Genomic DNA, 14583 nt, shown 5'->3' with positions numbered 1-14583 from the left:
CTGCAACAAATGAAACTCTTGGAACTGTTGTTATAGACGAATGGAGTATCCGGAGTAAACCTGGGGTGAACATTAAAATTCAGACAGACTACACGGTTATCTACACCTTCTACCGTATATCCTTGAATCTTACACAATATTTTTTTATTTAAAAAAAAAGTTATGACACCAAAGGACACATTTACAGTCTATCGTGCGCATGTTTTCAAAGGTGCTCAGCGGGTTAAATAAACACACGAGGAATGCTTCTTCGGTTTCGTCCTCGGACTACAGTCCATTCTCATGTTATCAACAAAGGTGGGGCTTGTTTTGCTCCTGGCCCATCCCACTTGTGGTGAACCTTTCTTAAGAGTTGGTGACCCATATCAACTCTGTCCAGAGTCGACTGTACATTGGTTTGAATTCCATCTATTACTCAGAGTGAAGTGGCCAAACCTCGCAGTCAAGTGAGTCAGGCAACTCAACAGGTAGTACAGAACTCTTTGGAAACCTGTCGGGTGGCATGTGTGAGGAATGATAAGCGTCTGTGTGTGTCTGTCGTACAACTGTTTAAGAGACTGAAATAGTGTGAAGATCCTGGACTCCCATGTGTGTAAGTACGACTGCTATTTGAATGTTACTGTGTATTTTTATGTATTAATCTTAACGTTATCAGGCATATTATTTTCCACTGGTTACAGGAATAATAATGATAAGAGCAATACAAACAAGTACTTGTTGTAGCCTGTCATTACACAATAGCTTTGAAACAGAGGTGCGTTGTTGTTGTTGTAACATTAACACAGAGACACAAACACAACAAATATTATGAAACTATTTCATCCTGGTTTATACCTTACATGTTATATGACTCTTTGAAATAAATGTGTTTCAGGTTGAAAATGGAATTTGCTTGTGGATTTGTTTACATTTCACCGTCATTGAGTCAGAGGGACAACCAACGCCCCAAAGTCATCAAGCGTTCAGGTCTGAGCTCCTTCTTTTATTTTCAAGGTGGCAATTGTTGATGGTCATGAAGACACAAACCTCAGTGGCCACTTCAGATGCTTGTAGATTGACAATAGTTTGTCATGTGAGTGTTGTTGCTACGACAACATGTGTTGTAATAACAGACTTAAAAGGTTTCTATTTGTAATGTCATTTTATTCAATCCATATTTATGTATGTTTTATTTATATTTTTTGTATTTCTTTCAATTTTCTTTGAGAAGGTAAAACATTAAACATTTTAAATATATGTCATGGTCATAAAATCACCTTATTAAAATACTATACTTTGGAAATATATTTACATTTATGCAATTATCACAGGTTTTTCTACTCGTTCACACACTCAACCACTCACTGATGGATGTAGTTGAGAGAGATGACACCTCACAGTCCATGTTGAGTTTGAAAGTTTAAATACATTTTGTTAAATAAATGTTAATTTAAACAAAAAAATGAAACGATCACTACTACAGGGATTTTTTGTAATGATGGATATTTTCGGAACGTTACCCTGCGATAAATGAGGGAGCATTGAATCATTTTTTAAATTTTATTGTAGTTACAGTTTAGGTTACAGATTTTTTTTTTACAAATGGGCTAAAACAGAAAATATGAATAGAAACCCACAGAAGATACCAGAATCAGGAGAAACAAACAGTAAAAATGTTTATTAAATCCGGAAAATCAATGCCACTTATAGAACAGTCTAGTCCACAAGTTTCTCAACTCGTTATTAATTGTCAGGTTAGGAATCTGACTTAAGGCTCTGAACTTAGACACGGAAGAGACATTAGGGATCTGAATTATACTCGCAAGGAGAGTTTAGTACAGAACCTTCTCATCAAACGTCCCATTTTCACTCTGAGGTCAGAACTGTTTTAGTCACAACTTAAAGTCCATCTTAAGTTATCGACTCTCCCAAAGGCAAGAACAAAGTTCAAACAGGAAAATCACAGACTGGAATAAAATACAGCTGGTCTTCACTGAAGCATACAAAGGTTGATGTTTTATTCCTATTGTCTTCTTTGAGTAAAGGAGGTACGTGTCACTACTACTATTTTCAACTGAGACCCACCATTGTTTTTAGACACAAGAAATGATTAACACACTATCTCAGTTATTTAATATTGTTATTAAGGTTGTTTTGCTGTATTAAGGTATGATTTTAATGTGGAATCACAATCCACTTTTTATACAACAAGTAGTGTGTAACTTTTCTAAGATAACTGCGTCAACAGACCATTCGAGTGGTAAAAAAAGACACGTATCCAGCAGGTAAACATCCATGTGTCGGCATAACTTGTCTCAATGAGCGGTCTTGCTTGTTAAATGTTATGCAAGCGATGACGCACACAACGTCTGACGGCTATCAGAGCAGATCTCCCTCGCAGGTACTCGCTTCTGTTCAGATAGAAACTTAATGAGTCACTCCGTCTTCACAGCTCAAAGGTCAGCAAATGTTTGTTTCTCACTTGTGAACATTTCCTTCAATCTGTGTGTTCGCTGCAGCTCTTTTACCTCCGGCCACCTGGATCCGGCCTCGAACGTCTCCTCCTCCTCCTCCTCCTCCTCCTCAACCTCCGTCCGACGTCAAACCCTCCGACCCTCCTGACGAGACGAGGGAGGAAGTAACCAGTCCTTTCTATGAGAATGGAGAGTTTCACCATAAATCCTCTCCTCACGCTGCGACTCCACGACAACCAACGCCTCCTCGAAAGAAGGGTATGAAAGACAGACACAACAAGATGTTCATAAAATGTGTTTCTACACGAGTATTAGCATCTTATTAGCCATTTATTACTCATTACATAGCACTTGTCTTGTTCAGCATCATCTTACTGAATTGTCGTCCATTATTGCACGACTAAGATGGATCGACAGCCTTTCCAGAGTGTCCCCTACCTTTGGCCTGTCCCAGCTCTTTGTCTGGTTTTAGTGTCGTCTTCTTCACACAGCTCTTCTGCCTCCTCACATGAGAGGGAGCAGAAGCCCGTCTCCTTCATTCACCGACGATCTCCCAAAGCCTGAACCAGACCCAGATGTCATAGCAGACTACAACCATGAAGAAACTAGGAATCAGAAAAGTCAACCTGCTAGAAGCATCCAAACACCAGGTTTAATGTTTAAATCATTTCTTATTTGCTCCAACGATTGTTTCCATTATTTACTTTACAATTATTTCAGTCCAACATTCCCAGATAAGTCCCTCTTTCATCAATATACCAGAATATGTGGAGGTTCTACCATCCAGACCTTCAGCCTCCTCTGGAACATCACCCCTGTCCAGCAAGTCCTCCACGTCACCCAAAGGTTGAGCACGTCTTCCTCCCGGGATCAATTCTTACAGAATAATCTGTTCTTTTTTTACAGACAGAGCTGGACCTCTGCCTGGGAACCCCAATGTACTGCTGGTTAGTTTGGGAAAAATGCTTTTAGAGGAAACAGGTTTGCAAAGACTCAACAACAAAGATTTATACAAGCAGCCTTATACAGTTGTAAATGTTCTTTAGAGCAGTTCACTCTTGGACAACCCAACTGCTGTGGTCAGTGTGGCAGCTACATCGACTGCAGCAGCAACACTAAAGTAGGTGTGAACTTCACTCACTATCAGATAAAGATTTGACATGTTGAACACTGGCATCAAAAAGTTTTGGATTTAATGTTGTTTTTGAATATATTTTGTAATCTAAGGTAAAAAAAAAACTGCTGTAATAAAAAAAAATGTTAAGATTAAATGTACAGTTGTCAACCCTTAGAAAGCAAAATACTTTTTCACAATGAGTTTTATAAGGACTGATTAAAGTGAAACTAATGTGAAAATCAAACTTTTCTGACTCACTCAAAATGTTGAAGTCTTCCTCTTCAAGATGCAGTAAGTCTTTCATCATGACCATGTTTTCAACTTATTACTTTATAAAGTTCTCCCCCGTCTGAAATCTCAGGGAAGGAGAGGTTATGAGAGCGGAGGCCATTATAATGTAATCGCTTTACTCCTCCTCTAGCCAGCTATAATCACATCCCGCTTTGTTTATACAACGAGTGGTAGAGACTTCAGGAATTGATGACGCACAGTGACAAACCTCTATGCTTGACCAATAGCAGCAGAGTGGGTGTGTTTGGGGAAACTGACTTCATCTCCAGAAAAACAGTGTTTTCAGTGGGCGGGGCTTAAGAACATTTTCTAATGTAAATATTTAAATGAAAAGAGAGTTTTGTACAAACAGACACATACTGATGATACAATAGAGTCCAACATCTATTTAAGACGCACTTAAATCAACACTTTAGCTAACCTTTAAGTTATTTTTGAAATTGTTGATAATAATTGTTATTATTATTATAAAGAAAGTCTTGTATTGTCCTACTGTGGACAAAAAAAAAGGAATTATACACAATTGATCATATTATTTATGTGTCTTGTGTGTCCCTGCAGGTAAACGTGTGTTACTTCTGCGGGTCACAGGATCTAAACATTCCTCCACCAGCCCCAAAGGGTTCAGAACACATGTTGTTTTTGCTGAACCCTGCAGAAGAGCAGCAGAGCGTCTCGGAGTCTCTGCTGCTCTTCTGCATCGACATCTCCGGCTCCATGAGCACCACAGCACAGGTGAGAACCCTCGGCGGCAGGTAACCCTTCAGCATGATCTTGTTTTCTTTGTTGGTTTGAAGGTGCCAGAAGCGGAGCAGGTCGTCCACAAATCACGTCTGGAGGTTTGTTAGAGATGTGGTATGTGTTCATGTTAGATATGCTCATGCATTGTTGGAATAAAATAATGCTTTCAAACCAGTCTGTCCAGGAAGCTGTGCTGCAGTGCGTTTGGAGACTCATGACACAACAACCAGACACTCGCGTGGGACTCATCACCTTCAACCATCAGGTGCACAATCACTGTCCGCCAGTTAAATTACAAAAATCAACAATATGTAACATTTGGACATTATTATTATTACTGACGGGGCCTTTAAGCAGCAAATGTGACATCCATAATTCAGTTGTTTCGAACACAAGTACATCTATGTTTGGCCGAGGGCCTCAAGATCTTAATATTAAACTGATAATGAGTTCAGTGATTAAATGAGTCACATTCAGGCTTTTACTTTTGAATGATAATTTTGAAATGCAACATCTTTTAAATCCTTTATTCCTTTAAAAATTAGAAAAAAAAAAGTACGCAACTTTATGGTTTTCACCCTGTATCTCTACAGAATATCCTGAAGCATTTGACTCAATTGTTAGTGAACCTGCTATTACATCAAATTACTTCTAAGTTACCTTTTTTATAACCGTAACAACCTACAATTGCAAACATATGAGATCATTTATATTATTTGTAACAGACAAATAATGAACTGAAAACCCATTCAGGATATTTATCGTGGCAAAGATTCAGTAGAGAATTTATTATATAAATCCATCTTGTTTGATGTTTCTTTCTTTAAATAAATGATTGCCGGCGGATGTTAGCAGCACTTACTACAGTATCTCCATCAACTAAGAATTCTTTCTAGACCTTTTTTGAATTTTGGTAAAAGACCTCAAGGCTAGTTTTAGATACATTGTCCTGCACCACCCGTTTCAGATGTGATCGATAGAAAGTAGCATGTGTTTTAGCTAAAATAAAATAAAAAGTTAATCTAATAAAACTAGGCATTTGTATATTGTTTTTGTTTGAGCAATAGGAAATGCTACATTTAGATTTGTAGTTTTAATACACACATAAAGACACAGAGTGAACAAACCTTGAATTTGTGTGTAAATCCCCATCACTAGTCTGAGGTGAGAACTTTCCAAATCTTTCATACCTGTTTTCAGATCTTGGATCTGGGTCTTGATTAGTAACCAAATGTTACCGTATCTTGAGCTGATCAGCTTCTCTCGACCTCACAGGTGACACTGCATGGATACGACGGTTCCTCGTCATATTCGCTGGCAGGCGAGGAGCTGAGGGACGTGGACTTCCTGAAGGAGGCCGCGGTCACTTTCCCCAGCCCCCCCTCGCTCTCCCAGACCTGCGACCTTCTTCAGACTCAAGTCCGAGGGTGAGATATTCATCATGATAAACCCACTTCTCCTGCATCATTTCAACCTTCTATCACGTTACAGTTTGTCTGAAAGTGGAACCACGGCTCTGGGTCCAGCTGCTCTCCTGACTATCGCCATGGCCTCCAGACACCAGGGGTCAAAGGTTGAACTTCCTTCTTGTCCTCATTTGCAAGTTAATTTCCGACTGAATTAGACTTCATTATTTTAATGGTGTGAAAGAATATAAAGGAGTATAAGTGGACATTTATCAACTTATCAAGTGCTGACCTCTTAGGTGATCATCTGCACGGATGGGAAAGCCAACACAGGCGTGGGGAACTTAGAAGACGAAGACCTCGACGCTCGTACACTCCTCTCCTCCACCATTTTCTACCAGGAGCTCGGCGAGTACGCTGCTAACCATGGGTCAGTGCAACCAGTCCTAAATGAAAAACAGATATGAAGATCTCTCCATGTTTTACTCTGGTTAATTAAAGGTTAAATAAGTTTAATATGGAATCACAGGGGGGACATAATTACCTGATAAATGTGGAAATATATGCAGTTTTTATTCCTGTTTTTCGAGGAGTTTGAATTGAACGTCCACTCACTACTCTGCAATATCAGAAAATTAACCATGTCCAAAAATTGTTCTTTGAGTAAAAAGCAAATACTTAGTTAAAAAAATGCTTTTTTAAGAAGATGATTTATTGGTTCTATGCAAGTTATAGCTTGTATCAAGTGACAAGGTAAGAATTATTTCTGGAGAAAGCATATTTATTTTGTTTTGATTGTTATTTTTGTATTGCCTTCACCAGTTTTTGGTCCATGCATCATCTATTCAGAAAACATAAATCACTTTAATGCTGGTATGAGAGTTTATTTCTTTGAGATTTTTTGCAGGACAAGACGATGTCTTTTCTTCAGATATGATCTAGTTGGTGATTCTGCCAGTAACTTATTCTTGCCTTAAAGATCTCCATAAAATGAATGTATGAGAAATGCTATTCACGTTGAAACAGATATATAACAATTATATTTTATGTATGTATTATTTTCTTATTATCATTTCTATATTTATTTCATGTTTATTCCAAGACATAGTCCGTCAGGATTTTCTCAACTTGTGTTAACATTGACAAACATTATTTATTTTTCAAACATTCATCAATTCAACTTCATCTCAAGTTTTTTTTTTATTCTTCAGGGTCACGGTCTCAGTGTTGTCCATCGAGGGAACAGACTGCCGGCTGGATGAACTCGGAAGACTGGCGGACCGCACAGGAGGCAAGGTGAGCCAGTTACACAAAATACTTATTAAGCTAAACAAACTTGGTAAGATGTCTGATTTAAAAGACGTCTTTATGTGTATTTTTCATACAGGTTGTAATAGCGAGCCCCAACCGGCTGCACCCTGAGTTTGAGCAGATCATCGAGAACAGGACGATAGCGACACAATGTAGTGTCACCTTGCTGCTGCCACGATGTTCACTGTAACGTGTTATTGCTTCACATTCTCGTGTTCGTTTCATTATTGACATTTAAGATCCAATCAAATCACATTTGAGATATAGAAAACATAATATTAAAACTAAAAAAATCCTTCCAACGCAGACAATATAATTGGTGCAACATATAAGAACATAGTTTTAAAAATGGCGTCTGATTGTGAGGAAGTTTTAAGATACATATATACACAAGTGACCAATTCAGGACTATTACAAAATATATATTATTACCCAAATTTTTTGCTGCATGCTGCAGCACAGTAACATATATCTTTAAGGTTTTTTCTTGATAATATTGTCTGTAACTGTCAGTATATTCTATAATTTATTATATAATCTTGTGTTGTTTAATCTTGAATGTTGCTTCCCTGAAGGAGTTTGAGAGGCGAGAGAGAGGCTGCACACAAGGGGACAAGAGAAGTGGGGAACGTGGACCCCGACACTGAGATCACTTTTCAATTTGGACCTAATGAACATGAGACACACGGTGAGAGAAGAAGGTGGTGATACTAATGTTTTATCGAAGGGCTTATACATTAAACAATCTTAGAATAAGATTTCAGATTCACTGTTGCAAATCATTGTTCAAAGTTTCAAGTTTTGGGAACATGACACATTTTTAATGTGTTGCAGGTATATCGCCGCCTCCAGGCAGCCATGTGTCGGTGCAGCTGCAGGTCAAGTTCAGACGGACAAATGGACAGAGAATCCTCAGAGTTGTGCGTGCGAACAGAGAAGTTTCCTTTGACAGGTAAGAGGTATAAAACAAATCATATTTCATCAGGGGCTAAATTGTATCAACCCAATAGACGAGAAGCTTTTTTAATTTAAGAGAGAATAAATATGTCGTTATGTGACGTCATTTTTATTTATTTTTTTAATATTTTTCAATTTACAATTTGGGAAGAATATATATTCAGAAACAGGAGAAAGAAAAACAAAATAATAATATACATATATTGAAAAAAATAACAGTAAGCAATTATTGGCATTTCTACATAAGCAGAGAAGAGTGGCCCTCTGTTTATTGTTACCATTAAATCTAAGACATTGATTCTCGGACACCCTGAAGCCTGAATGAATCTTGCTGAAGTGGTCATATTTTAATATCTGGGGATATATTCAATATACTGACGTCTCAAGCACATTCATGTCAAACAAAGCAGAAACACATGTATATTTCTGTTGAAGGTTTGAATATACAGAGCAGGAAATATTAAGAGATGTTGAAAAACTGTATTTCCACTATAAATGGGTCTGGTGGATGAAGAAAGTTGCTGTATTTATTAAAAATCATAAAATGTAAATGCTTTTCCCAGCTCGGCAGCTCTGTCCTCCCTGTCTCTGGCCATCATTCAGCTGAACTCCTCTCAGGCCAGCGCTGCTCTGGCTGTCAGAGGACGTTTCCTGGACGCCCAGAAGGAAGGAGAGCAGCAGAGGAAGCTGATCGAGAGAGCCATGTGAGCAACTCGAGCCCTGGAGGGGAGAGACTGAGACGAGAGTGTGTGGGCTGTTGCTGAGTAAATTTACGAGCGAGTCCGAGGATGTGTTCTACATCACAGTGTGGAGCTCACTGTGTTTATTAGCTCCATAAAGTGTCTGTGTCGCTGTTTACAGAGAACATAATCGCAGCGCGGAGGACAAACAGACATATAATGATTGGGTCAAAACCATGGAACCTTTTTATTCCAACATATATAACTTCACGAGGGTAAGTTTTCTCATTTCTTTCTTAAGTTCAGAATTGTTCATTTGAAGATGCTTACTTTGCTGCTTATCTTTCCAGGGTGTCCATCTCACCTCCCTCTCTAGCTAGGAAATAAAAATGAGAATTATATGGAAGCAGATCAGTGGCATCAGAATATTGAATGGTTTTATTTAATATTTTTAATTTCGAAAACGTTTTTTTCACACATAGAATAAATATGTTTTATAGATTCAAAATAAATGCTGGTTTAACAGTGCACCAGACAAAACCAAAACAGTACCGAGCTACTTTCAGCCGGTCATGTGACGCACAGACAATTACATGAGTTTAGAAAAACGTTCTCTTCATCTCATGTTCAATCAGGTTATTATTATGCAAAAAGGTTTTTTTTAATTATTCAATGAAACTAAATTAAACCTTTCAATAAACAAATTAGTGAGATCAATCATTCAAAAAAGGAATTCAACGCTACAACATTTGAAATGTTAAATTCAACAGTTCAATATTCTGATGGCACTGATATACTTACTACAATTAGTGTCATAAGCAAAATGGATTTTCAAGCTTTGAGAAACAAGACATGTATTTAAAATCAATGAATTACTCCAACAACATCTGAACTGATCTGAATGAACTAGTTTTCTTTTGCAAACTACATAAGGCCAGAGGAAGTGATACAGCCTCAACCGGTTGAATGCTGTCAAAATACAAGCGAACATACAAGCTTTACACAATGAATGCATTCAGACAAAAACATGCTTATTTTTATATTTACTCTGCATTTTGTTGTGTGGAGAACAATGGCAGCTTACTCAGTGATATATAGGCTCATAAATAGAATGTTTTATCAGCAAGATAACGTCAGTACATATTGTCCTCATGAATAAGTATCCATGTAAACACAACTCAAAGAAGTTATTGTTCTTTCTTTCATGTTTCCTTCCCCCACAGAAGAACTCTGTTATCTCAGACTCCCAGGTAACTCGCGTCAAAGCACATAATTCACTCTGTCATGCTCTAATGTGTGTTCTTAAATGAACTTTAATGATTGTTTTCTTGCTCACGCTTCTCCTCAGTCACTGACGGATGCTGGAGCAGCTCTGCTCTACGCTATGAAGCACTACAACAGGAAAAGTATTTCATTGAAGAGCAGACAACGGCTGGAAAACGTGAAGCTGAACGAAACAAAAGATTAGTTTAGACTTTATTGACATGTATTCATAGAGTCACAAGATTATTTTTAATCTGATCAGCGAATTTGTCCAGAATGTGACTGAATGTAATATGACCTTGATGTTTGGACATTAAAGACGTGATCGTCTTTTACACATTTACACATATTTTTGACTTTGTCATTTCTTTTCAGATTCTTTTTTTGAGCCCATCTACCATTTTTTTTTTTTTTTACATTGAGTGAGATCACTAATAAAGACGTTGACGGTGTCTTGGTCAGTCAATGGTTTGAAAAAAAAACATAAAACAACATGAATACTACATGTCTAAATATACATCCATGAAATGTCTCTTTTAGCACAAGTACACAGTTACTGTATGAAAAAATGTTGTTTCTTGTTTAAGGTTATCTGGTAAAGATATGTTAAGAGGCCACTATTTAACGTTGTGGGGAATTTTGTATCTAGAATTGAACATTGATCTAAATGTTTTTCAATGAAAATGAGCAACAAGATCTTACGTCATACTTATTTACTTGTTTTGATATATTTCTTTATTTCATGTTATTCTGCTAACATGAAATATTTTGTTTTATAAAAGGCACTCTATGTTATCTATGAGCCACCATTCTATTCAATCTAATTAAATTGTATTTGTAGTTGTGTAGCTGATTTCTTTCATCTGGCTTTATTGCCACATTATTGCGTGTCATCAGCATAACAGTGAAAGTTTATAAGTGTTTTCTGATCAATTCACCTAGCGGGAGCATGTAGATTATGAATAGGATTGGACCTAGAACAGAACCTTGTGGGACACCATAGCTGACCTTAGTGTGTGTCGATGAGAGGTGGTTCACATGTACATAGTGCATTCTATTTTACAAGTAGGATTTCAACCAGTTATATACAATATATGTATGCCTATATGGTTTTCGAATCTCTGTAGAAGGATTTGGTTCAACAGTGTCGAATGCAGCACTGAGATCTAGAAGAAGAAGATCTGAAACATCATGAAGCCATCAGCAGGTTGTGACTTACCTTTACCAGGACGGTCTCTGGGCTGTGGTGTTCCCTAAAACCAGACTGAAACACCTCAATTTGATCATTTTCATGTAGATAATCACAGAGCTGACTTGTTACCACTTTCTCCAGAATCTTTAAAATGAAAACAAGATTAGAGATAGGCCTATAGTTAGTCAAAACCTGCGGATCAAGAGCGGGCTAAGTATGGGAACACTTCTTTAAGTAGCCATGTGGGAATAGGATCCAGAAGACATGTTGTGGATTTTGAGGGGGAAACAATCTGGGACAGCTGTCGAGGACTCACTGGTGAAAAGGAGTCAAGATATAGATCAGTTTTAGTGTCTGTGTCCGGTGAAGCTGCACCGGTTGAATTAGAAGAATCTAGGAGGTCTTGAATCTTTACTCTATGATATTTTCATTAAAAAAGTTCATGAAGTCACTGCTACTGAGATGAGGAGGGATGGACTGCTCATTGGACTGATGGATCTGTGTCAGCCTGGCTACAGTACTGAATAAGAGTTATTCTTATTTGCTTCTATAAGTGATGAGTAATAGCTGGCTCTGGCTTTCCGAAGAGATGCCTTGTATATTTTGAACTTGTCTTGCCAGACCTGGTAGAATTTATGATTTTTTGATGAACACCATTTCTTCTCTAATCGTCTGGAATCCTGTTTTAATTTACGTTTCCCGAGTATACCAGGGAGCACGACTACTTCTGTTAACAGTCTTTTTAGTTAGTGGTGCAATTAAGTCAAGCTTGCAACGAGTCTGTGAGACTGTCCACAAAGTTATCAATGTCAGGGTGAGTATGGGTTGAGTTTCCTGACACACTAAGGGTAGACATTTTACTGAGCACTGAGGGAATTGTTTCCTTAAATTTGGTTATGGCACTTTCAGACAGACATCTTTAGAGAGTGCTCCTGCTCTGTAGACTTGGGTCATCTGAGATAAAATCACAAGTTATTAATCGATGGTCAAAAAGAACTGAGACATCAACAGTTTTAATTTCAAATCCGTATGCAAGGACAAGATCTAATGTGTGCTTAAAGGAGTGGGTCGGTTCATGTACATACTGGGAGAACCCAAACGACTCCAGGATAGAGTTAAACCTGTTAGCCAAGCTATCATGGACCATATCAATTCCCAGACAATCTAAGGAACAAAGCAGATTTTCATCGCTTCTTACGGGCAGTCAAAGACCACCACTCCTGCTAGCACTAATAGTACCAGACGGGTATTTGGCCATCATTGATATTATTAGATTGTACTGTGTTTTTGTATATTATTATGTTTTTGCTTTATTTGTATGTGATGTATTATGTAAACTGTCTGCATCTTTGTTAAGAACTACAGATGGAAGTAGCATTGTCCTAAATCTGGTGCAGCCATCTTTTTAATGTAACTGCACATTGTCCTTTTAAATAAACTGAAATTGGTAAATTGATATCAACATGGATGTTAAAGTGACCAACAAGAATTTGGAGGAACTCAGACAAGAATTCAGAATATGGTCCAGGAGGACGATAGAGTACAGCAAAGAGAAGTGTCTCAAGGTTGTATTAAATATGCCGAGTATAATACTTTCAAAAGAGTTGACATCAGATTGTGGTCTAGTAAAGGTTGACAGACATGAGTTGATGATGGCTGCGACTCCACCTCCTCGACCAGAGCGTCAAGGGGCATTAAAGTTAGTGTGGCTGGGTGTCGTTTATTCATTTAAAGATACGTAATCATCTATAGACAATCAGGTTTCGGTTAAGGAGAATAATTCAAGGGTTTTATCTGATATGAGTTCATTAATTAGTGCAGCTTTTGAGGACAGGGATCGGATATTCAACAATCCACACTTAATTCTCCTGTCCTGCACAATAGTAGTGGAAGTATGTATTTGAATCAGATTTTCTTTAACAACTCTTCTACTGCGGACATTTTCTCTTTGTTTTATTAAAGGGGGCAGATTCACCCTCTCTATGTGGTTAAAGGCAGGTGACTGCTGTGGGAGAAGTGCAGACTTCTGACTGCAGTTCTGCCTCCTGGTCTGTGCTCTGAGTTGTCAGGTTAAACTAATAAAACTGTCAATATTGCTGGACCAGAGAGACGCTCCTTCCAACGTGGGATGGATGCAGTCTCTCCTAATCAGAACAGGTTTTCTCCAGAAAGTTTTCCGGTTGTTTACAAAGCCAACACCATTTGCGGGGCAACACGTCAACAATAAGCGATTAAATTATGAACAGCGACTAAACATATCATCATTGGATATATTGGGCAGGGGTCCAGAGGACAACATAGTTTGGATGACCATTAAGAGTCACTTAATACTGTATGAAATTGTTTTCTTATGTGTTTCTTTGTTTTGCTGTCCATCCTGGCCAGGTCTCTCTTGTAAAAGAGATTTTAATCGCAATGAGACTTACCTGGATAAATAAAGGATAAATAAAAATTAAAAATCCAAACTATGGATATCTCTATGGTCTCAGAATAAGATTTATTTTTATTGGCATTATCATTAAAGGGTTCCACCAATTAGAAATTTGTTTCAATAACAATTGTAGCAAAATGAGTTTCTTCCATAAGGTGGCTGGGCTCTCTCTTAGATAGGGTGAAAAGCAAGGTCATCCAGGAGAGACTCGGAGTAGAACCGCTGTTCCTCCACGCTGAGAGGAGACATTTGAGGTGGCCTGGGCATCTGATTAGGATGTCTCCAGGCCACCTCCCTTGGGAGGTGTTCAGAACATGTCCCACCGGTAGGAGACCATGGTGTAGACACAGGACCCAGACGTGCAGACGTGCTGGAGAGTCTTGGGATTCCATCGGAAAGAGCTGGATGATGTAGCTTGGCCAAAGAAAGTCTGGATTAGAACTTTTAGAATGCCAAGTAAGGCACCAGCCAAAGTGCAATAGTCATATTTTAATGCTGCCTATGTTGTTTGTCAAAAAAACATCTAGTTGTAGTGTAGTTGTCAGTCTCTGTTGTCTTAAGTTAAGTGGCCTGTTTTTGCTTAAACATTCATGTTATTTAGGCAAATTCATTAATTTACTATATATGACACAAGCCTAATGAGCATAAGTAGTTGCCAAAACTATTTTCTTAGCTAAATTTCACCAGGGGAAGAATATTGCTTACTGCCGGGCTGAACAACATGTAGTTTACTTGCAAATG

General features: G+C 38.1%; 1 protein-coding gene across 4 annotated transcripts; it reads left to right on the top strand.

The window, feature by feature from the left end:
* Positions 1–346: 346 nt before the first annotated feature.
* LOC148077599 (uncharacterized) lies at positions 347–10568 on the top strand. 4 transcript variants are annotated; one of them, XM_087794286.1, is made up of 21 exons: positions 387–592; positions 875–966; positions 2499–2711; positions 2945–3103; positions 3174–3299; positions 3360–3434; positions 3500–3573; positions 4423–4596; positions 4659–4700; positions 4778–4867; positions 5878–6029; positions 6094–6175; positions 6308–6438; positions 7220–7304; positions 7396–7505; positions 7895–8007; positions 8154–8271; positions 8840–8980; positions 9138–9231; positions 10180–10206; positions 10305–10568. In XM_087794286.1, the coding sequence occupies exons 2-21, from the start codon at positions 882–884 to the stop codon at positions 10422–10424; spliced, it is 2211 nt and encodes a 736-aa protein (XP_087650412.1). In that variant the 5' UTR covers positions 387–592; positions 875–881; the 3' UTR covers positions 10425–10568. The 4 variants fall into 4 exon arrangements, with proteins under 4 accessions (XP_087650410.1, XP_087650412.1, XP_087650409.1 ...); XM_087794284.1 differs by having other exon boundaries at positions 347–467; positions 2945–3299; positions 3364–3434; XM_087794283.1 differs by having other exon boundaries at positions 2945–3299; positions 3364–3434.
* Positions 10569–14583: the final 4015 nt, after the last annotated feature.

Source organism: Callionymus lyra, chromosome 6 (genome assembly GCF_982586985.1).
Source record: "Callionymus lyra chromosome 6, fCalLyr1.hap1.1, whole genome shotgun sequence".
In the NCBI taxonomy this organism is placed as follows: Eukaryota; Metazoa; Chordata; class Actinopteri; order Syngnathiformes; family Callionymidae; genus Callionymus; species Callionymus lyra.
This window is presented reverse-complemented; position numbering and strand designations above follow the sequence as displayed.